This window comes from Sceloporus undulatus, chromosome 1 (genome assembly GCF_019175285.1).
Source record: "Sceloporus undulatus isolate JIND9_A2432 ecotype Alabama chromosome 1, SceUnd_v1.1, whole genome shotgun sequence".
Classification (NCBI taxonomy): domain Eukaryota; kingdom Metazoa; phylum Chordata; class Lepidosauria; order Squamata; family Phrynosomatidae; genus Sceloporus; species Sceloporus undulatus.
This window is the reverse complement of record NC_056522.1, coordinates 147,055,388-147,077,313: the sequence shown is the minus strand read 5'-3', so window position 1 is coordinate 147,077,313 and position 21,926 is coordinate 147,055,388. Positions and strand designations below refer to the sequence as shown.

The window sequence follows — 21,926 nt, the reverse complement described above, 5'->3', positions numbered from 1 at the left end:
AATAGCATTTTTCAATTGCCCCTTTATTTTTCCCAACCATGATGGTCATGCAATATGGACATAGATTTCCACCAGTATTTGAACAGACAGCAGGTTTATTTAGTTCAGTAGCCACGGCCATGTGGACACAACTCAGTAATGCAGAAGGGAAGCTACATTTCACTGATGGTAGTGTAAGCAATTTGTCTGAATTGTAGATAGGTCCTAGCAGGTGGCAGTGCGAGGAGGGCAGAGACTTAATGCAATGGAGCTGGTGTGATGAATCCAAGTTCAAATATGAATGAACACTCCAAATCATTACTATTCTGTTTGCTGCTGGTATTTGCTGTCAAGTCAGCTTTGTCTTATGGTGGCCCTATAAATGAGACCTCCAAGACATCCTGCTATTGATAACGTTGCTCATGTCTTGCAAACAGAGGGCTGTGGCTTTCTTGACTCAATCAATCCACTTGTAATGCAACCTTCCCCTTTTCCTACTGCCTTCCACGTTTTCCCCCCAGCTTTATAATATTTTTCAGAGAGTCATGACTTCTCAGGTTATGTCCAAAGTAGCTTTACTTTAGTCATTTTGACTTCTATTGAGAATTCAGGTTTGGATTTCTTCTAGAATCTATGTATTTGTCTTTTGTGAGGCCCACAACTATTCAGAGTTGAATTAGAACTACAAAATTCCTCCAGCACCACATTTTGAACATTAAATTCCATCCACCCTCCATCAGCTTTCTTCACTGTCTGGCTTTCACATACATACATAAAAAGTGGAAATAGTATGGAATGGATGATGCTGACTAGTATTCAGTGATCTTGAGGATCTTACCTGCTGACTTGTAGAACCTACAATATTTGCCTTAAGTGGCCATCATGGCAAAGATGCTCCCCTCCAGTACTATAGCAGCAACTGTGCCTTGAGTTACTTTTCTCAATTTCTTCTCTGCTCGGTGTGTTTAGGCACACCACTCAGCTCCTCTCCAAGGTATAAGGAAAGAGGTCAGCCTTGGTTCATTCACTTGCTGTTACCAGTTCCCAAGATCTGTGAAAACTAAAAAATCCTGTTTCGGTGAGAGTCACTGACCATTGCTTTAAAGATAGCAAATGTCTTGTGTGCAAACCTGCAGGTGATTAAAATATGACGCAGACTGACAAGAAAATGAGTCTTTATTTCAACTGACGTTTCTTGGTTTTAGGCAGATATTAAATAACACTGGAATGCACAGGACTATTAACAGAGATGGACATCAACAAAGAAGGAGGGCCATAGTAAGCGCATGTCAAATCACCTCACCTCACTCAAAAGCCATGTCAAATGCTGCTGCCGCCACAAGGAGTGGCACTTCACTGAGAAACACAGAAGTACAATTTTATTCCTTTTAGATTTCATAACATAATTTCATTTTAACATAATAAAATGCTCAATCAATCAACAGTAAAAATAAACAAAGTGTTGCAATTGGTAATTAAAACAATGTTATATTCACAAACAGTTAGTCATGCAATGCCTTATAGGCAACTTTGCTATGCATAAATATAACAATTCTCTCTCGCTCTCGCTCTCTTTAAAAAAAAGACTGAAATAATCACATACAACAAGAAATAAAGCATGAGTTCTACTTGATATATTAAATATGACCTAAATATTAAAATTTTACTTCACCATATATATATAGTTTATATATATATATATTTATATATTTAATAGAATGGAAAGACCATTACATTAAGTGCAAGCAATTTTCCTTATAGAAAGGAAACCGGTATCATGCTTTTAAATTTTATTATATTTTTACTTAATCTATTCCACATTTCATAGCTGTTTTCTGGGAAGCAAATAATTTGCCTTTCGTTTGCCATTGCTGTGCTGGGCACAGTATTTCGTTTAGGGGGATACGTCAAAGTCATCTGTTCATATTAACCAAGTGATGTGGAATAACTCCCCTTTAACCTGCAATGTAAACATATCCTTGAGTTATGCTAGATGTGTAGAGGAAGTGAAAATATCATGGACAGAAAGGGAGGGAAAAGATGAACTTGTGGAAGTTGGAGGAGGAGTTGCATCAATGTTGGTGCGAGGAGTGAGGCTGTCTTTCACTTGGACACACAGATATCTGGCAGCAGAGTCTCATCCTCTAACCACTGAGGAATGGTTAAGAAGGCATCCATTTACGAGCAAAGCTTGAACAAGCCAGTCATTTTCTTTGCAAACTGTCCAGAGTTTAATTAAAACTGACTTGCACTGCTTGGATCACACTGTAACAACCGCACGATAGAAGGATCACTCTTGGCACCTTTAATAAACTCTTCAAGAGATAGTTTACCTTGAAGGGAAATGGAAAAGGAGACAATTAAAAACAATATTTTTGCCCAAAACTGGCAGCCAAATGTAACTTGTAAAAATAAAATAAACCCTAATGATATGAAGATTAAAAAAACTATTCTGTTGCCAAACAATTTTTATGACCGTTCTAACGTCTTCCAGATCGGGGAGTGTTTGGATAAAATGCAAAGAAATTTGCACTCCAAATTAAATAAAATGGTACTAACAATGTCTTCAGCTACTCTCAATAATTTTTATTCAAAAGAAGTTGGCAGACAGTTTTTTTTGGAAGGGCTGTCAAAGGGAATCTTGATTAACCCAGACTTCAGAACAACAACCAGAGTAAGAACCAGACCAGATTCTCATATCCTGTTACAAATCCAAAATGTTCAAGATAAATGCAAAAACATTTCACAGAATTCCTATCAAAAAATCGAGCACTGATCCATTGCTTTCTTGAACTGACAGCTAGGCTGAGGTGTGAAGCTACATAAACCCAGACAACTGAATCCTAGGGAGATATACTTTTGAAGCAAATACTGTACAAATGTCCTCCCTACACAGTGTTATGACATACAAACCAAGGGTGCCAAAATATTTGAAACTGGAGTGCATCCAGACTGAAAAGTTTCAGATTTTCTTCCTGTTCTTTCTAATATTATACTGGATTAAAATAAACTGACCTGAGGAGCTGGTATTAAAAACTCTCTGATGATATGAGGAGCTGTCAGAAAATATTCTGGGAGAAACAAAATGTGTATGGCTCTCCAAAATAAAATCGGTAAGAATAGGAACAAAATTTGGAACTTTTTGGGTTTTTTAGTCAGCCTGGATATGCTGTAAGATGGATGTTAAATACAGCTTTTCTTCAAAACTGGTTTCTGGACCTTGCAATCAGAATCAATGCCAAAATATCTCCATAGAACACTGTATAATCATGTTCTGGCTCTTATTACTTTCAAATGAGGACTGGCTTACCTATTATGAGAAACATAATGGATCAGATACTGAAATTAAAATCCTTGAGTTCTCCCCAGCCCTCTCCACCATTTCCTAGATAAAAGGTAGTTTAAAGATTTCCCTAGACACAATATTGCTATGTTGTGACCTTCTCTGTCCTAATTTTGAAATCACTGGTTGCTCCTGGCAGGGAGGAGACAACTTTTAGCAAGCAGATGTCTTATACCGTCTATAAATTCTAGCTTCACCTTTGAAGTATTATCAAAACAAGCTATCTGCTTATGTGCTTAGCTCAAGGATCTTCCCTGTAACCATACTTCTTGGATCAGCAAAGAAAGTGAGAGGGACTAAGCCATGTTCTCAAGCAACAGTTTTTTTACAAAGGTAAAGTGTGTGTTAGTATGGGAGATTTCCTGCAAACTACAGGTTGAGTCTCCCTTCTTGGAACAACAGAAGTGTTTGGAGTATTTAAGATTTTGGAATTCTGGATAAGGGAGAATCAACCTGTACTTAAATAACTGTCATTCCTGGATGTTTCCAGGAGAAGCCATTAACCTCCCCCACTTTTTGCCAGTAAAAGGATGGTTTGGGGGAATCTGAGTGGGGTCAGAGATAGCTTGCCCACAACAGCACCTGATCCACCCTGCTATAAAGAAAAGCGACACATGTATTAAAAAGGATGATTTGGTCAAGCATAGATAACTTCCATGGTTCAGGCCTCATTTGTGCTTGATTAAAACATCCCAGGAATTCCAGGAACATGGCAAGGTTGGAAAAGCAACAGCTGGGACATGTTTTATTTTCTCTGTGTAACCCCTTTATAGCCACTTCAAGGCCATTAATGCAAAGTGGCAACTGCAGAGCTGCCACCCAGTTCAAGAAGCTTATACCAGTGACCCTTCTGGTTTTAAGTTCTTCCATAAGAGATGCAATTATGGCTGTGTAAACTATGGCAATGGCAAATCTTCTCTGAAGAAACTTGCCAAGAAAAGCTCATGATAAGTTTGCCTAAGAGTCGCCATAGTTGGAAACAATTTGAAGGCACACAACAACAACAACAACAAAAGCAATCTGCACTCCAAGTGTTAAGCCAAATGCTTGTATATATTCACCGAGCATTCAATAATTCTCCAAGAGCCAAAATACTTGCCCTCCATCAGCTGCTGCTACTCCTTCTTTGGGGAGAGAGGATGGAGTAGCAGCCAGCAGAGGGCTTCAAGTGAAGCCTGGAGGGTTGGCAAATTATACACAGAATATCCTTTCCTCCTACAAAACCAGAAGATCTGTAGTCCTCCTCAAAGGTCTCTGCCAGGACAAAGGAAAAGACATCCTGCACATCATTACTATGTGAATGGGCAGCATGCAAAGATTTTGCAGTATTTATTGAAATCCTCCATCAGCTTCTAGACTCCTCTCTTTCCTGTGAACAAAGTGGAAGGCTTTGTCCTTAGATGGAGAGCAGTCCATGGAGGGCTGAGGTGCAAGCAGAAGTGAGGCTAATTTTGTGTTGGGATGCTTGCATATTTGAGTGACCCAGTTCCAATTTCTTACTCCTTTCTCAGGTGCAACTCTTCAGAGACACTGGCTATTTACTGCATTAGTTAGTGTCCTGCTCTTCTGACAGAAAACTTATTAGCATGAAACACTGATAAAGAATACTCCTTTTGGAGCACTGATACTCATTTACATTTGCTGCTCTTAAGAGACCTAAGAAACACATTCCAAGATAATTCTTAACCCAATTTCAATTCCTATTATGAGAAAAATTTCCTTCATGTTAATTTTGCCAGAGGGAAGGTTATTCACCTTGGACACATGTAGTACTTTACATCTCATAAAAGTCTGAAGAGGGAGCATGCATACTCTGAGAATGCCATTATCCTCAGTAGAGAAGCTGAATGCTTATGAAGCAGGGATATTTTGATTGGCTACCCCTTGTGGGGAGATTTTCATTACATATAATCACACCTATTGGGTTATGTTCTTCCTGCCTTCTTCTCGTCACTGTTACTTCCCATTTCAACAATTAAATTTGTGTGCATTCTCTCATCATGAGAGGACTAGTGTTTCACTCCAAAGAATTCTTATCACTCTTGCAAAGATATCATTTGCTAAAAACCAAATTAGCCATATGTACATATCTGGAGTCATACTGCAGGCTTGAATCCAAATACACACACATATTTGGATTGTCCCAGTCAATGATTGGGGACACATTCAGATTCAAGTAAGAGGTTATTTTTTTTAACAAGAGCTACAGTGCCTTAACTGTTCACCATAGCGCTCTACTAGCTAAGTGACAATGCCACTGACTGTGTCAGGCAGGGACCTCCTTCAACCTGGCCTATGGCTGGGGGCTTAATCTATGTTCAGCCTGCAAATGTGGTAGCTGACAAAAATCCTCATCTTGAGATCTGGACTAACTGTTGCAAGTGCTGTGTGGTCACCTTCACTACCTTCCTTTCTTCCCTGCATGAAAAAGATAAGAAGAAGGAGCAAGAAAGGTATGTACACATTCAGGTGGTGTACAGCAAGAACATCAGGAGGTCATATTTTTCCTAACACTAGGGAAGTTGCAACTTTATTTTATTTAAAGTAAAGGGAAAGATAAGATTTTCAAGCATAAAGAAAAATCTTGACCATTTAAATTTCTTGACCCTGGGAGAAAAAGCTAAGAATACACATGCATCAAGATGTCTGTTACATCTGTCACAGAGATTTGCTGCAGAAATCATACCATCATTGTTTGTGTCCATCTGTCTGAATATTTTGTCTGTTCGTTTCTCTGGAGTAGATTCATCCTCTGGCATTTTCATTACAGAAGACACCATTTTGTAGATTGCCTACACAAGGACGAAAATAAATGTTAATAGACTTTGTTAGGTCTGTACACCAAACATCTAGCAGAATTTTAGGAAACTATACTGAAAAAGACTATGGAAAAGAAATGATATGCAAACTACCAGCTCTTTCTACATTTTTAAAAAGCAAAATCAGCATACAATGTATCCCCCACATATTATATCTGTAAGGTGATATTCAAGCTTGAGTTAATAGCACAACAAACCCCTATTTATGATATCCCTATTTATGATATCCCCATTGTGATGTCCATATTATAATTTATCTTTGTATGCCTATGAAGCACCAAGCTCAGTAGCACAGTACATGCTTCATAAGCAGGTGGGTTCTGGAAATTAGGGATGGGATATATTCTTTCCTGAAATCATGGTGAGCTGCTACAAGTCAACTGAAAGGTCCAAACTCAAATTAATTATCTGCCTGTTTTAGGGGTTGTGCAAACTGCCTCTAAGGGGCAGCCTGCGGTCAGCTGCGCCATATTGGGACTGCGGTAACCGCACACCATGGCCCTGGTCTGCCCTTTCCAGGATTCAAAAAGGAGCCACAAAAATTGCTCCTTTTTGCGCCCTGGGAAGGGTGCAATAGCTGTGGCACCATAGCTTTAAGACGTTCCTTTGGCGCTGCATTGTGTAGATGCAGAACCAGAGGAGTGCTGTGATGCCATGCATCATGCACCACACCGCATTACGGCGCCCTGGGGGCAGAATTGGGGCATGCATCATGTGGACGCCACGCCCCAACTCCGCCCCCAGGCCAGCTTTAATGGACGGTCTGCACAGAGCCTTAGCCATCTTTCTATGTGCTTGCATATGTGCGTGTTTGGCTTGTTTACAAATTGTAAGGTGCTGTATTTTCCTGGGTTTTGCATAGACAGAGATTGCCTTGCTCTCTCTTCAAAAAAAGAACAAGGGAAAGGAAAATGCTGTGTCCCTTGGGAAACTATTGTGATTGAGGCTAAGAGTGTTGTGTGTGTATAATATGGGCGGGCAAACTTGTGTGAGTGCGCGCGTGCACGCGCACACACACACACACACACACACACACACACAGGCTGCAATCCTGTATGACTCAGTATAGTATAGTAGGTTGAGCCATATATCTCCCCCTAAATTGTCATACATATCCATCTCCTGCTATGTGAGGAGCAGCAGGATAAGCAGAAGCGTGTCCCTGCAGCCAGATGCAAAATGATTACAACACCAATGGGACCTCCAGAGGACACTAGCAGATCTTGGCACCAGTATCATCATTTCACACCTGACTATGCAGAAATGACTTCTGTCCACTCCCCATGATGCAGGGAATGGCCACAAAGGGAGTTTCAGAAGCTAGTGGAGGGGTGCAATGGAAACAGCAGCAATACCAATTCCTTTAACATTCAAAAAATGGCATATGAATGCATAAGAGAAACTAAAGCATGTGTATGCCCCTAACAGGATGCCAGCCACACACTGTAACACATACATATAGCTCTAAAAAAACCCACTATATTTATAACTAAATAAGATATAACATGAATTATATCCAGACTGGGCTGGCAAATCTCCCACTGCTTCCCACAGCATATACTCTGAGAAAGGTAGATGAGCCCCCTGCTGATGGGAGGAGGATAAAATAAGGTTGAGAAAGCTTCTGGGAATAGGAGCCCTTTTCACATATGAAAGACAAACCCTGCACCCAACCATATAAAATAGAAGATAAATACTCAGTTGTTGTTCAGCGGCTTTGTACTTAGCTAGCAAGCACTTTTTCCTGCAATCTGCTCCAGGTTCACAGGATAGAAATCAGGACAATATACCTTGTATGTTAAATACTGTATGCCATGGAGGTGCTGAGTAAGTACTAAAGGAACTGGAATAGATGGTTTTAATGCACACTTCTGCCATTAATTTTCTCACCTGCACTATCTCAAGCATTTCAGCACGGCTGATGTAGCCATTGCCATCAAGGTCATACATGCTAAATGCCCATTTCAGCTTCTGTTCCAACTTTCCTCGGGAAGTGACACTCAGCGCAATGATAAATTCCCGAAAGTCAATCGTCCCATCGCCATTGGTATCGAATGTACGGAACACGTGCTCTGCAAACTTCGAGGCATCACCATAGGGGAAGAAATTAGCATATATCTTTTTGAATTCTTCAACAGTCAAATGGCCAGTTGGGCAATCTTTTAAGAAGCCTTTATACCACTCTTGAAGCTCGTGGTCTGTGAATTCAGTATTCTCTCGGAGATCCTGGAGAACTTCAGGTCTTAATTTACTGTTCTGTTTCCCCATTCTACTCTTGGTTGGTGTCCAAGTTCTGCAAACAACAACAAAAAACAGGTCATTCTTACAGCTGCTGTTGACACTAGAGACAGGGGTGTCACTAGAGGATGAAAGGAATGCAGACTGTACCTGGTGAACCTTAAAGGGAGGGGGATTAACACCAGAATGCTCCCTTAATATCTGCCTTTCTTCAGAAACAGACTATGGCATTTCCTTGCCTCCCTTTAAAATGCTGAAGAGATGACATAAGTGAAGCACGGCTCATTGGGAGGAGAAAGGAGAGGCCCCAGTTTTTTAAAAAGATAAAATAAAATAAAATTTAAAAATTTAATTAATAAATATTTTAATTAAAAATATTTTTGTATTAAGATTTTCTTTAAAAACTTCACATCTTACTAAATTTTCACTTTAACCATAAAAATCTACGTACATGTAAATACATTTAGGCTGTGTGTATGGTAATGTAATTTAAAGGCATCATTTTAATTTTTCTAATTGTTGATGTCACAACTATTGCCATTACATTCAGGAACATATGGGAATTATGATTTATGAGTAACATGACTAATGTTAGTATGAGTAACATATTAAGGATTCTGTATTGTGTGATATGGGAGGAGGTCAAAAGGGTATGACACCATAGGTTATTGCAATGGGTGACCCCAAACCTAGTGACACCCCTGACTAGAGATATTAAACATACAGATTGGCAGAAGGAGTGGCATGGATTTATGGATTGAACACAAAAGATTAGTGCCAAGATTTGATAAACAATTCCTTGAGAAGAAATTCCCTGCACTTCTCTCTGTACCTTCCTTCATGTTTATTGCTGTTAACAAGGTCTATTCTGGATGACATTAACCAAAAGGATTCAGGCCAATAAATCAAAGAGAATTTGTGCCCTATTTTTGTAATTGCTTTTAATAGTCCTTCCCAATATAATATTTCAAGACATATTTATTGCAGGTACTCCAGCAATGTCTCCAAATCATTTCCAAAATATTGTCAGGTTTATATAGGAGCACAATTTCCAAACACTAACATTTTATAAGAATGTTTTTCTTAGTTGTATAAACTAACACTGACTAACATTTTCCACCATCTAAAGGGGCAAGGTGTTGTCTAGATGCATTTCACATGTTATCACTCTGGTTTCCCCCAATGTTCCTTGCTTTATTCAGATTGTGTAGAACATGGACTATAAATGTAGTGCGTTCATTTTTCTCAGTTTTCTGTTCTAGCAAAATATACACAGCTGCATAGAGAAGATTGGCCCTTGCGGTCTCTTCCAACTCTACGATTCTATGATTCTATGATTCAGCAGCTTCAAGCCAAATAAGCAAGTGCAACAGGAAGCACAGAAGAAAACATGAAAAATAAACTGGGAGCTCCACCCATTAACAGAATCACCCCGAAGGACCTTTCCCCTCTCACTTACTAGCGCAAGCAGAAATATGTTACTTAGGGGAAAGTATTTGTAAGCAGTCAAGCAATACAGCTGATTCAGCATGCATCTTAAATGGTTTGCAAAGGCCACAGCTTGAAAAGAGAAAAAAACATTTATAATTAAGATCCAAAGAGCCCTGTTCTGTAGTCTTGGTAGAAGCATTTGCGAGGAAGAATGATGGTACACGTCTAACAATTTGTTCAGTCTTTGTGCACTGTCACTTCTCGGAAACTTTTTTAAAATAGCTGCCCACTCTCTTTGGAATGTTTTATCGTTTCTAAATGCCTTTTCAGCCAAAAGACAAATGACAATTGACCAAGATTTTCCCAATTGGTCTTTTTAAAACAACAACAACAACAACAACACCCCAAACCAGCCAGTTCACACACAGTCACTTCAGTAGAGAAATCCTGCACAAACAACAGCAGAGTGCAAGACTATGATGATGCTTTGCTATCTCACATAAACCAAGGGTGGGTGACTGTGGTTCTCCTGTTGTTCAGTGACTACAACTGTCTTAAACTTTCACTACTGACTATACTTGGTTAGGACCATTAGAAACTGTAAGCCACAAACATCTAGCAGGCCACAGAGGCCCACTCCTGACTTAGAGTGTAAAATGTCTGCATCAGATATATGTGCTCAGAATCTTTCTTAGTTTATCCAGTTCCAAGAATCTTGTTACACAAAGATATTCTGCAGTAGGGACGGGCAACATTTGACCCTCCCGGCATGGCTTTATTTTGGCTCCCACCAACCCTAGCTAACATAGCTAATTGTGAAGGATGATGGGAGCTACAGTCTAACCCACCTCTGAAAGATCTGATGTTACCCATCCCTGCCCTGAGGCTCTTTTTAAAAGAGACAAGTTAGCTTTTGCTCCCGAGGCCTGCAAAACTAATTACCTTTCTGATTACGTTTTTATAAAAGTGACTCTAGTTTCTTGTTTCTCAAAAGTAGCTAATATAGCTACCATTCAGTTAACGTTTTAAACGAATGAGGAAATCCCACAACTGCGTGATCTGTGGTACAAAAGCGCTCTCTCTTCCTGTCCACCTCATTGTTGCCTCAGCAACCTCAAAAGAGCAGGAGTCAGCAGCAGGAGGCCCAGCGTGAGCCAGCCCTTGAAGTCTTCACTACCATTTTAATGCAACCACATTCCTGTGACTATAGCAATAATGAAAATGATCCAAAAATTTCTGCAATGATAGCCATGTTAGTCTGCAAAAACAAACAAACAAACAAACAAACACCACTAGAAATCAAACAAAAGTCTTGTGACATGTTAAAGACTAACAGGCTTTAGATGGATTACACCCCAGTTTGTCACATGCAAATAAACTAAAGTCTCCATGGACTTTTTCACACGGAGGAATGTATCACCATCCCAAAAGAAGAAGAAGGGGAGGGGGAATCCAAAAATGCAAGAAATTATGTTGTAGCTTATCACACGCACAGACGAACACAACGCCCATCTGAAAGAAAAAGCAGTGCAAATGCAAATGAACTCATCACATCAGTATGTGAATGCACAGGGAGGACAGGATCCCATGGCAGAACTGGAAATGCATTTTCCCCACGTGATAAAGTCCTATGCGAGCTTTTGCCATATAAAGCTTGTTAGACTTTCAATTGCCAAAGGATTCTTTGTTATTACATAAGAAATTACATTATATCTGAAAAGAAGTGAATCTTTTTCTCGGTATTATACTGTAGGAGAATACTTAATTACTGGAAGAATGAATTAATAATTAGTAACTAATTATGCTCTCTCTGAAACACACCTCTTTCAGTGGGTCTACTCTAGGAAAGTTTAACACTGGATTTAATCCTCTGGATTTACAGTTTATACAAACAAAAATGGTATAATATACTATATTACCTAAGAAATTTATGTAACATTAGCAACAACCAATGACATGGAAACTGAATGTTAGCAGACCTGACACACATGCAAAAATAATTTTAACAAGCTTGCAATCAAAATATGACCTTTTATTTAAATGGCTCTTGGAGCAATGGGCTACTTTGCCCATGAGGTAGACTGTTTTAGTTATTATATGATGATAATACTATTTCTGTTTTATGACAAAAAGTAATGGAAGTGATAACAAAAAGAATTATTGGAAGAAAACAACTTCCCCAGGTTTGTTCATCCCTCCCTCCCTCCCTCCCTCCCTCTTTTTCCTGGCTTTTCTATATGAAACTCAAGGACTGAGCTAAAGGTGTGCTGTGGCTGCGTAAGGCAACCCAAACCCAGCTGCAAAAAGAGCACCAAAAAAGAGCACACAAAAAGCACCCCATGGCGGTTCATTGCGCACCATGGAAGTGGCAAGCCTTGAAACCATGGTCCCGCATCAAATGGGGACTGAGCAGCACTGGAGCAGCCAGAGGTTGCTCCAAGCTGGCGGTCTGCTTGACCCCATAGATAAGGCACAGATGAAATGACGACTTTTTGGCTCTGCACGCATAGTGCGAATTACACACGTATATGCCTTGAAATGAATTCTGGCCTACATCTACCTTGAATAAAGAAGCTGTGGCACATCTCCCTAATTCTGAGGTTGGGAAATGACAGCCTGAATCAGAGGGCCCTTCCCCCTCACCATCTAAAGTTTCAGGTCAGTGGAGACTCAGCTTGGGGAACATATACATGAGGGGCACATGTACTCCAAGCCCAGTTCCTTCCCCACACCTAGCCCCAGGCAAAGAGAAAAGAAGCTGGCTACAAGACACAAGCTTCTTTCCAATCTGATTCCCAGCTTTGAGTGTACGAAGAGTGTGCACCTGCGTGCTCCTTTGCTGCCAACACTTAGAGGAAGCATTTTTTTTGGCAGTACTGTTGTGTGTAGCTTCTCCTGGGATTCGAGGGTGTGTGTGGAGGGGGGAAATTTTGTTAAAATGAAAAACAAACACACACTACACTACAGGGTTTTTTCTGCATGCCTCAGTGATCTTCCAGGTATGTAGAAACAACCTCCCCCCCTGCCTTCCCATGTACCAACGGAGGGCTTGATAACACACTGCTGCCTGAAAACACTACACATGGGCAAAGAGCACAAGCCAATCCAAGATTGTCATGCCAGCAATTTCTCAGTTGGGTGGGTGTCATGTGGCCAGCACACCTTGTGATGAAGAATGCTGGGACTTGTGATCTAACAATTTCTGAAGTGCAGCATAATTCCCACTCTGATCTATGCTTTGGAGGCAGTGGGGTGGAGTGCTGGGAAGAAACAAGGCTCTAACTGGGAGAGGGCTACCAGAAATGGCACTCTCCACTGCTCTCTCCACTCTGTTTACTTTTCCCTCCATACTTGACACTATGAAATCCTTGTCAGGCTCCGAATAAAAACCCCAGCTGCTCCTTAATAAAACGCATCAGGTTTATGCAGAAACCTGTGTTTATATCATTAGCTACTTCTGTGCTGGAGGAAAACTGTAAACATTTCCAACCTCCCAGCTTTATTGCTATTCACTGTTTGCTCCAATGGAGCCCTGCTTGGTTCCAAAATGTTGAAATGTCAAAACGAGGCTCCCAGCTGATAGAGCCGTACGCCTTGCAAAGAGCACAGGGGAACGCTCCAGCTAACTGCGCACGTCGACAGCTAGGCAAATGCTTCCCCTCCATCCTTGCCTTCAAAAATAGCACTCAAAATATGTGGCTTGCACCAAAGAATGGGGCGCGGAGGGGAAGAAAGGAGAAGAAAGAAACAAAATCACTTTTGTTCTCACTTAAAAAGAAAGGCAACAAGAAACACAAGCAGGCTCTGCATGAACAGAATCGTCACAGAATAATTTTAAATGTTAAGCAACTTGTACCTTATAGGTCTGGTTTGTTTCTTTTTCACTCTCCAAAGAAGAAGTTGGGAAGTTCTGGTCCTCCAGGAAGTTTGGACTTCAACTCCCAGAAGACTCAGCCAGCACAGCCAAGAGCAAGGGGTTCAGGAAGTTGTAGTTCAAAACATCTGGAGGGCCAAAGAGACCAAACCCTTGTTTGAAAGATAGCTGCCATTTTCTTTTGAGCCTTCCCTTCTATAAAATAAATCTCTGGGGCAGCAACTGAGCTCTGAAGGGACTACACTGGGAAACTGGTGTATGTGTGTAGGGAAGGGGGATGACAGCCAGCATGTCCTCCTAAGTATCCTGCCAGAACAATCTGTCATTATTACTGACTGCCAGCTTTAGTTCTTTTTCTTTTTGTCTTTACAGCTGCTTTTACCCTTTTGTGGGCTTTAATAACTGGGCTTGCTCTCCCTCCCTCTCTCTCTTAAACCATTCTGAAGGAGAAGGAGAGCAGGGCATATAAATGGATGAAATTTGTTATCGGATTATAGAACAGTAGATCTGGAAATGACCTGAAGCATCACCATTCTAGTCCAACCCCTGCCAGTACAGGAATCCACAGCAAAAAGCATCCCTAAGAGACGGCCACCCATCCTCCATTTAACCCCCTCCAACTACTCCACCATGTTCTGAGACAGTGTATTTGACTTCCAAACAGCACCAGGAATTTCATCATCATGGATCTTTCTTCTTGTAATTGGAATCAATTGGTTTAGGCCCTATCCTCCCAAGCAGCAGAGAACAAACCTACTCCATCTTCCATATGACAGCCCTTCAGATATTTGAAGATGGCTATATCACCTCCCAAGTCTTCTCTACACCCAACTTTCTCAACCATTCCTCTTAGGTCTTGCTTTATGGGCCCTTTACTATCCTGGTCACTCTCTGGACATATTCCAGTTTGTCAGTATCCTTATGTTGTTTACTTCTTCCTATATTTTCTTACCTAAGGTACCCTAGTTTAAGTGGCTGAGTGATCCCTCCTAGATATTACATATGGATAGTTTGCCACTCTTTCCAAAGTTAGCTTTCACCCTTTTTTTGTTCAGTTCTTCTGTAACAGCTGCTGTACAGTGCATCTGTCCAATTGAACAAAAGTGCATCAAAAACAAGAGCAACATATTGTGAAGGTGAAATGTTTGTACCTATGTAGATATCATATTTTTCCCTGGGGAGAACTCATGTTCCCACAAAGGCAGATTCAATGCTTTATCTCCTGTATAGATTAGCAAAAATCATAGCTGTTCATACAATGAAAACAAGTATGGGATCATTTAAATCAATTCACCAGAGAGGCAGGGGTGATAAGATGAATTTAAAATATCTTTCCCCCATAGGAGATACTAAAATAGCCAGTCATGTTAAAAAGTAGTAGCAATAGTCTGCATTGGTTTTATGAGTACATTGCAATTTTAGCAGGGTTCAGACACTTGGAATTATACTTCCTTCCTTTTCTCCAGTTTCTAGAGTTTTTGACCCTTAGACAGTGTTTATAAATGGCTACCTATGCATTTGTCAGATGTACTGATACTTGTTAGTACAGTACTGGAGACTATACTTTCCTATTAAAAGAGAGATAGGCAGTGTTTTTCCTCCAATGCTTCTGCATTCTAAAAAACCAGAAAAACTACACTAGGTCTACTTTTTCAGTATTTAGATTTAAAAAAAAATATCCCTGAAATATTTGATTGTAGTTCTATTTCCCACAAGGCATTCTGCTTCTTTTTTAAAAATGGATTTCTGAATGTGTTAGGCTTCAGTATAAATCTTGTGCAATCAATTTATTTAAGTAACTGACATTTATGTTAATTTATTAAGGCATATCTAATGGAACAGCCTTTAGACAAGACTTGTGCTTCAGTTAGTTTCACAAAATTAAATGCCCAATTATCTCATTAATCATGACAAAGGGAAGATGTCTTGCTGATGGTAATCCAAACAACATTCCACTCAATCTCTCTTTTGTCAAATCACTTTATGCCATGGAATTTGTCATGGAAACTCTTGGAAGAATGCACTCACCTGTCCTCGCTTCCAAACCTAACTTACTCAAGCGTTCAGTGGACAAACATGCATACTGCCTCACTAAGCTATGTACACTTTTCATGTACTGCATTTACCTATAATAAGGAATATTTTCCTGCTTTTAGTTTGTAAGATGCTTGGAATTACCAAGAGATAAAGAAACACCTGCCTGGGCCTGGGTAGAAGACAAGTCAAGTACAATGGGACATAAGTTGGCAAGCGTCTTGAAGGCACATCATGTAGATGTATCACTCCAGATATTGTTAACTCCTAGCATTCCTTGCCAATAGCTGTGCTGGCTAGGGCTGATGGGAGATGCAGTCCAACATCAGGAGGATCACAAAATTCTCAGTTCTGGTGTAAATCTAGTTACTAGTCTGATACCCACTGAAACAATGCCTAAAAGGTTAACATTTATGTAAAATCCCACTGATTTGGTGCTTCTACTCCAGTTGGATTATATTTAGACTCAAATGTACTAAAAGAAAAACATGTAAGCCTATAATCTCTCCCACTTCATCAGTTTCAAAGACACCAATTTATGCAAGTGTAGAAGAAGAAAGAGAAACTGCAGAGACACAGCAAATGCTATGCCAATATGATAGTGTCCACTTTATTCTTCCATGCAGTTAAGTCTGTAAAATGTAGTCTGCAAAATGTCAGCTCCTGTTTCTAGCAAAGAAGCTACACAGAACATTTGTTATGAGCCAGGAGCCACATTATTAAAAAACAGAGGTGGGGGGGGGGGGAGTTACACATACAGAGCATTTGCATGCCATCATCAATTGAAAGACTAAACATAAGTTATACAGAAGAACCTCAGTAGAGATGACCCAATTAAAATGGTTGCTGGTGCTCTGCTCCAATCATAGGACCCATGCAGGAAACATGCCAAGTGCACCTCATGCTCTAAAAACAGCTTGTGTGGATATATGTCCATTAGGACAGAGTCATTGAGGCCATGGACAGATAATCTTTTTTCTTCTTTAAAAACTGGTTTTGAATTTTAAGTAAAGCATTGTCTGGCATCTTGCATTGCAGTTACGGATTAGTACCCTAGGGTTATGGATCTGCTCTGTATTCAGTAACTGCTCTGTATTCAGTAATATCACATATTCATGACTGTGGCATTATTGCTATGATTGTAAATGCTCCCCCCCCAACAACCACCAGGCACATCAAATAACATCTGTTCAGCTGTTTGTGGCATTTTACAGTGATGGCAAACCTATGGGACGCATGCCAGAGGTGGCACTCAGAGCCCTCTCTGTGGGCACATGTGCCGTCGCCCCAGCTCAGAGTTTGCCAGAGTTTGTTACTAGAAAGTCAGAGGGACACGGCACTTTGCAATAAATAAGTGGGTTCTGGGTTGCAATTTGGGCACTCAGCCTCTAAAAGGTTCACCATCATAGGAGAATGAAATTTCCAGCCCTTTCCTGCCAGTAAATGAGGCTACAATTAGTAGCAGGACTTGTATTGCAATTCTGCAATTCCTTCCTGTGCCTTGCTAGTGGGAGGGTACTGAAAAAGTCATCCTGTTGTGCCCTGATCACCAACTCACCAACACAATTGCTTGATGTGACTGCTGGCTGTTAAGGTAGGTTGGGGGGGGGTCAGTCCAGGAGATGTTACTTAGCTATGAATGCGTAACTAGTTCGATAATGTAGGATATCAGTGGTTATTTGAAAAACTGAAAAACCACTACATAAAACTTCACAAAAGTAAAAGGCTTGGAGTATGAACAGGGCATCATTTGTCCTGTCTATCTTTTGCTCTCAAAATGATTTAAACAGGGTAAGAAAAAGAGAAAGGAGCTCAGTAAATGTACAGTAAAAAAAGAGGTGAACTAGAAATAAAGTTCTGTTGTTTTTCAAAAATTCAATATAAGTTACTCTTTAGATCAAAAGAGTGCACTTTGAGGCCCTCCAGATAATGCTGGACTGCAACATCCACCTACCTTAGCCAGCATGTCCAATGCTAAGGGTCAATGGGAGTTGTAGTCCAATAATCTCATAAAAGCTTACAGGTTGTCCATCCGATTTAGATCATGGTAGCACTCATACCTTTTCCACACCAGACGCCTTTTAACTGTCAGCATCAACACTTCTTTAGGGCTTAGCATTCTTTGTGTGCAGAGTTAGTGAAACAACTCTGCTCATCATGGATACTGTAGCTAGGAGTTGCCAGCAAAATACATCAAAATACACTGTGCAATAGTAATAATAATAATAATATTTATTTATATATCCTGCCTCTTCCAAGAATCGAAACAGAATTACATAATTAAAACATACAATAGAATCCAAACAATCAATAAAATGCTAATACTGAATTATACATCCCTATTAGTTCTTTAAAATATCCAATTGTCAAATCATTATATCATCATAATCAGGGTGGAGCCTTAGACACAGTCTCCATATCAAATCCAGTGGATAAGCCTGCTGGACAAGATTCATCTTGAGTGCCTTCTAAAAAGCATCTAAGGTGGTAATAAGACGGATCTCTTCCGGTAGACTATTCCACAATTTAGTAAATGCTCTATGAGAAGTTGTGGTTAATTGAGTATTACAGTATTCCAACTAATTCTTCCCAGATGTTCTTACTGTGTGGGGCGGATTATGTAGGGAGAGACGTTCCCGCAAGTAACTCGGGCCTGAGCCATGTAGGGCTTTAAAGGTAATAATGAACACATTGTATTGCGCCCAGAAGCTGATTGGTAGCCAGTGAAGAGATTTTAGCACTGGTGTTACATGGTCAAACCTAGATGTACCGGTGACCAATCTGGCTGCAGCATTTTGAACCAATTGAAGCTTCTGAACTTGATACAAGGGTAGCCCCAAGTAGAGCGCATTACAGAAATCTAAACGATAGATTACCAGTGCGTGTACCACTGTTTCAAGGTCCTTTTGCTCCAGGTAGGGATGCAGTTGGCGTATCAACCGAAGCTGGTACCAAGCACTCCTGGCCATCACATCTACTTGAGATGACAACTGTAACGATGAGTCCAGAAGTACTCCCAAACTGCGAACTTCATCCTTTAGGGGAAATGTGACCTCCATCCAGGAGTGGTTGACAAATCTCCTTCCCCGGATTTGGAGTACCTATCGCAAGTAGCTCCGTTTTTCCTGGACTGAACTTGAGTTTGTTTTCCCTCATCCAGCCCATTACTGACCCAAGACAGGCATCCAGAGGGGAGATGCCATCCTTAGTCACTGTAGCAGTTGGAGACATAGAGAAGTAGATTTGGGTGTCATCAGCGTACTGATAACATTGTGCACCATGTCTCTGGATGATCTTGCCCAGCGGCTTCATGTAAATGTTAAACAGTATGGCAGACAGAATGGCGCCCTGAGGGGCAAACAATTAGCAAACAATTTTAGTGTGTTGCACCATCTAGCACTCTGGAATATAAAGGGAGCCCACATACATTCTCATTCCCCCTATAGTTTATTCTAAGAAATGTGTTGTATAATTCAAAACTTCCAAGTGCTTTGGGTTATGATAAAATCAATCAACAATCTTTTTATGAAAAATGGCTTCCTTTTATTGATTTTGTTAACACAAATCATATAACTCTCCACACACCACCTTGCCTGTTGTCAATATGGTCTGATGTTTTTCTAACAATTCAATCTATATAGGATTATATATGTGTGGCGTTTCTGAATGTCAATTTTTATAATTGTAATATTTTGTGGTGTTTTAGCCATCTTTTATTGTTTTATTTTTTGTATAATTTTAATAATAATAAAAAAGAAGTAAGAGGGTAAGCTGGGAAACTAAACTATAGTCAGTCCACCTTATCCATGGATTCTTTATCCACGGATTCAAGCATCCATGGCTTGAAAATATTCAAAAATATATATAAATTCCAGAGTGCAACCTTTGAATTTGGCCTTTCCAGACTAAGTTTCCATTAGACTTGCCTCCCTCCTCTACTGATATCTCTGTTGTTCTGATATCAAAACTGATTGATACTATCCCCCCTCATTTCTTGCGCTAATCTGCCCAAAATTTTAGTGTATTCCTATTGGACAGTCTTAATTCTATATTGTTACAGCAAAAGTAGCATCAAAAAAGGTAAATTTTTATATTCAAATGTCAATTCCGAACAGTTGGCTTTTGTCAGAAGATATATGGATATTGGCTGCAGCCAGTTCAACTGTGTTCAGTTCCACACTTGGTGACCGGATACATGAGAAAGACTTAGAAGCTCTCTAATAAAGTCATTCATTCATTTTTTTAAAAAGTGAAGAAAAAAACACAACGAAATTGATCTCAACCTTTGTTGAGCAACATATATATTGTGCATTTTGGTTGGCCAATAAAGGTATCACTGTTTGATAGATTTTTGATTGGATAGATTTTTGATTGGATTTCTAAATGGTCAGCATGGCTACCCCTGGATGTTTTCTCAGCCTCCTCAATAAGATCAAATGAGAAATATTGTCAACTTAAAATTTCTGTATAAAAATGCAAGCCTGGAGGTATCACTATGGAACCCAAAAGCATTCCACAAGCTCAGAAAATACTGATTTCTTGATAAGGAAAAATCCAGCATGAAAACAGTACTACTCTAGATATTACTTCCCACTTACAGTAATGTGCATCATGATTATTATGTCACAGAAATACACAAAGAAAATAAAGAGCCAGAAAAAATGAATGTATGGAAGCTAAACATTTTCTTTTAAGAGTGGCACCATTCCAATCATTACAAAGTAATGATGCAGAGAAATTCCAAATAAGTAGCACTCCTCAATTAGGAAAGGGGAGGTGAGGATTTGGGTTCAGGATGGGAGGATTAGATAGTTCAAAATAGCTCAGCTAATGGTTGAAAAGGCATTTTGGTAGCGTTCTGTTTTAGACAGGCAAAGACATACATCTTTGGACAAGTCACTGACACAGTGGAACCACAGGGCTTCTTTAGGCAGCCAGGTTTGGACAATTTCCAGTTGGGAAGGAGGAAGCAAGGCAACACAGAAATACGTCAATGGAATTTAGGCAGAATATCTACTGGGAGGAAATAGTCCTTTTGACTTCAGCTGAAAAAGTTTTAAATAAATCTTCTGTCTTCAATACTGGCGACAAACGTACTGCTTTGGCTGAACAGTAGGCCCACATTACTATGCTCCCCTATATTTCTGCCTTGAAAAGCACAAGATGATTTTTTTAAAAAGTTAATTTCTAGTATTACTAGCCATATGCAGAAGAAAGCCTTCATATATAAATCAAGGGCTTACAATTTTTTTTTGCAAAACCTCTCCATCTTGTATTCACAACAAATCTAACAGGCACATTTAGCTTGCAGAGGTTTCCTACTGGAAATACCAGCTTTGTACAAAGAAGGAGAATAATATGCTAAATGAAGAATGCTGAATGATACACCTCTAAATAGGGTGGGATAAAAAGACCTATTGTATACACCACGTATGCAAAATAATCTTATTATGTCTTTAACTCCCCATCTTTCTGTACCCTCTTTTGTGGACACATTAATCCACAATAATAGTTTTGTTCAGGCCTGTTTCCAAAACGGTAGATATCCACAAAATATTTTGTTTTCCAGTTTCAATTTCAATTAATTCAGCATTGACTATTTTTCATTTAAAGTGGGATAGTTCCATATTTATTGCTTGAGGTGTACACTTTCACCCATCCACAAAATAGCTAGAATCAGATAGTATTAATTAAATTCACAGCAAGGAAGCAAAAAAGTCATAGGAATAGAAACTGAAAACATGGTGTATTTGGAATGACCACCAGTGTTTTTGAATTGGGATTCAAATGCAACAGAATAAATACAAACAAACAAAAATCCCACAACCCCCACCCCAATGAACTGGCAGTACCTATATCTCCACATAGCTGTGACTATGTCAAATCAGTCACATTGATTTCAATGGATCTACCCTTCGTAATTCTAACATTTGATTTAGTCTATGGTTCAAACACTTCCCATTTATTTCTTCTACTACCATAACAGAAGCAACAGATTTTTATACCTTGTTGGTCACATCACAGGCCAATTGACACAACTGTTGCTATGTTACATCAAACTGACTTGAACCCAAGATGATCCTATGAGTGAAGGACCTCTCCAGAAGACATCCCCTGCTCCAGTTTTGCAAATTTAGGTCGGTGGCTTCTTTTATTGAGCCAATCATTTCCTTTAATTTAATGCATATGGTGATCTAATCTGCAATGC

General features: G+C 39.8%; 1 protein-coding gene across 3 annotated transcripts in view; it reads right to left on the bottom strand.

The window, feature by feature from the left end:
• Nucleotides 1–1,137: 1,137 nt before the first annotated feature.
• The window catches only part of HPCAL1 (hippocalcin like 1), a 96,546-nt gene continuing 75,757 nt past the window's right edge, over nt 1,138–21,926 (bottom strand). For all 3 annotated transcript variants that reach the window (XM_042445994.1, XM_042445993.1, XM_042445992.1), the window contains exons 2-4: nt 8,032–8,434; nt 6,009–6,114; nt 1,138–2,312 (exon numbers count right to left, since the gene is read on the bottom strand). In XM_042445994.1, the coding sequence (XP_042301928.1) occupies nt 2,215–2,312; nt 6,009–6,114; nt 8,032–8,409 (582 nt within the window). In that variant the 5' untranslated portion in view covers nt 8,410–8,434 and the 3' untranslated portion in view covers nt 1,138–2,214. The remainder of the gene's footprint in view (nt 2,313–6,008; nt 6,115–8,031; nt 8,435–21,926) is intronic.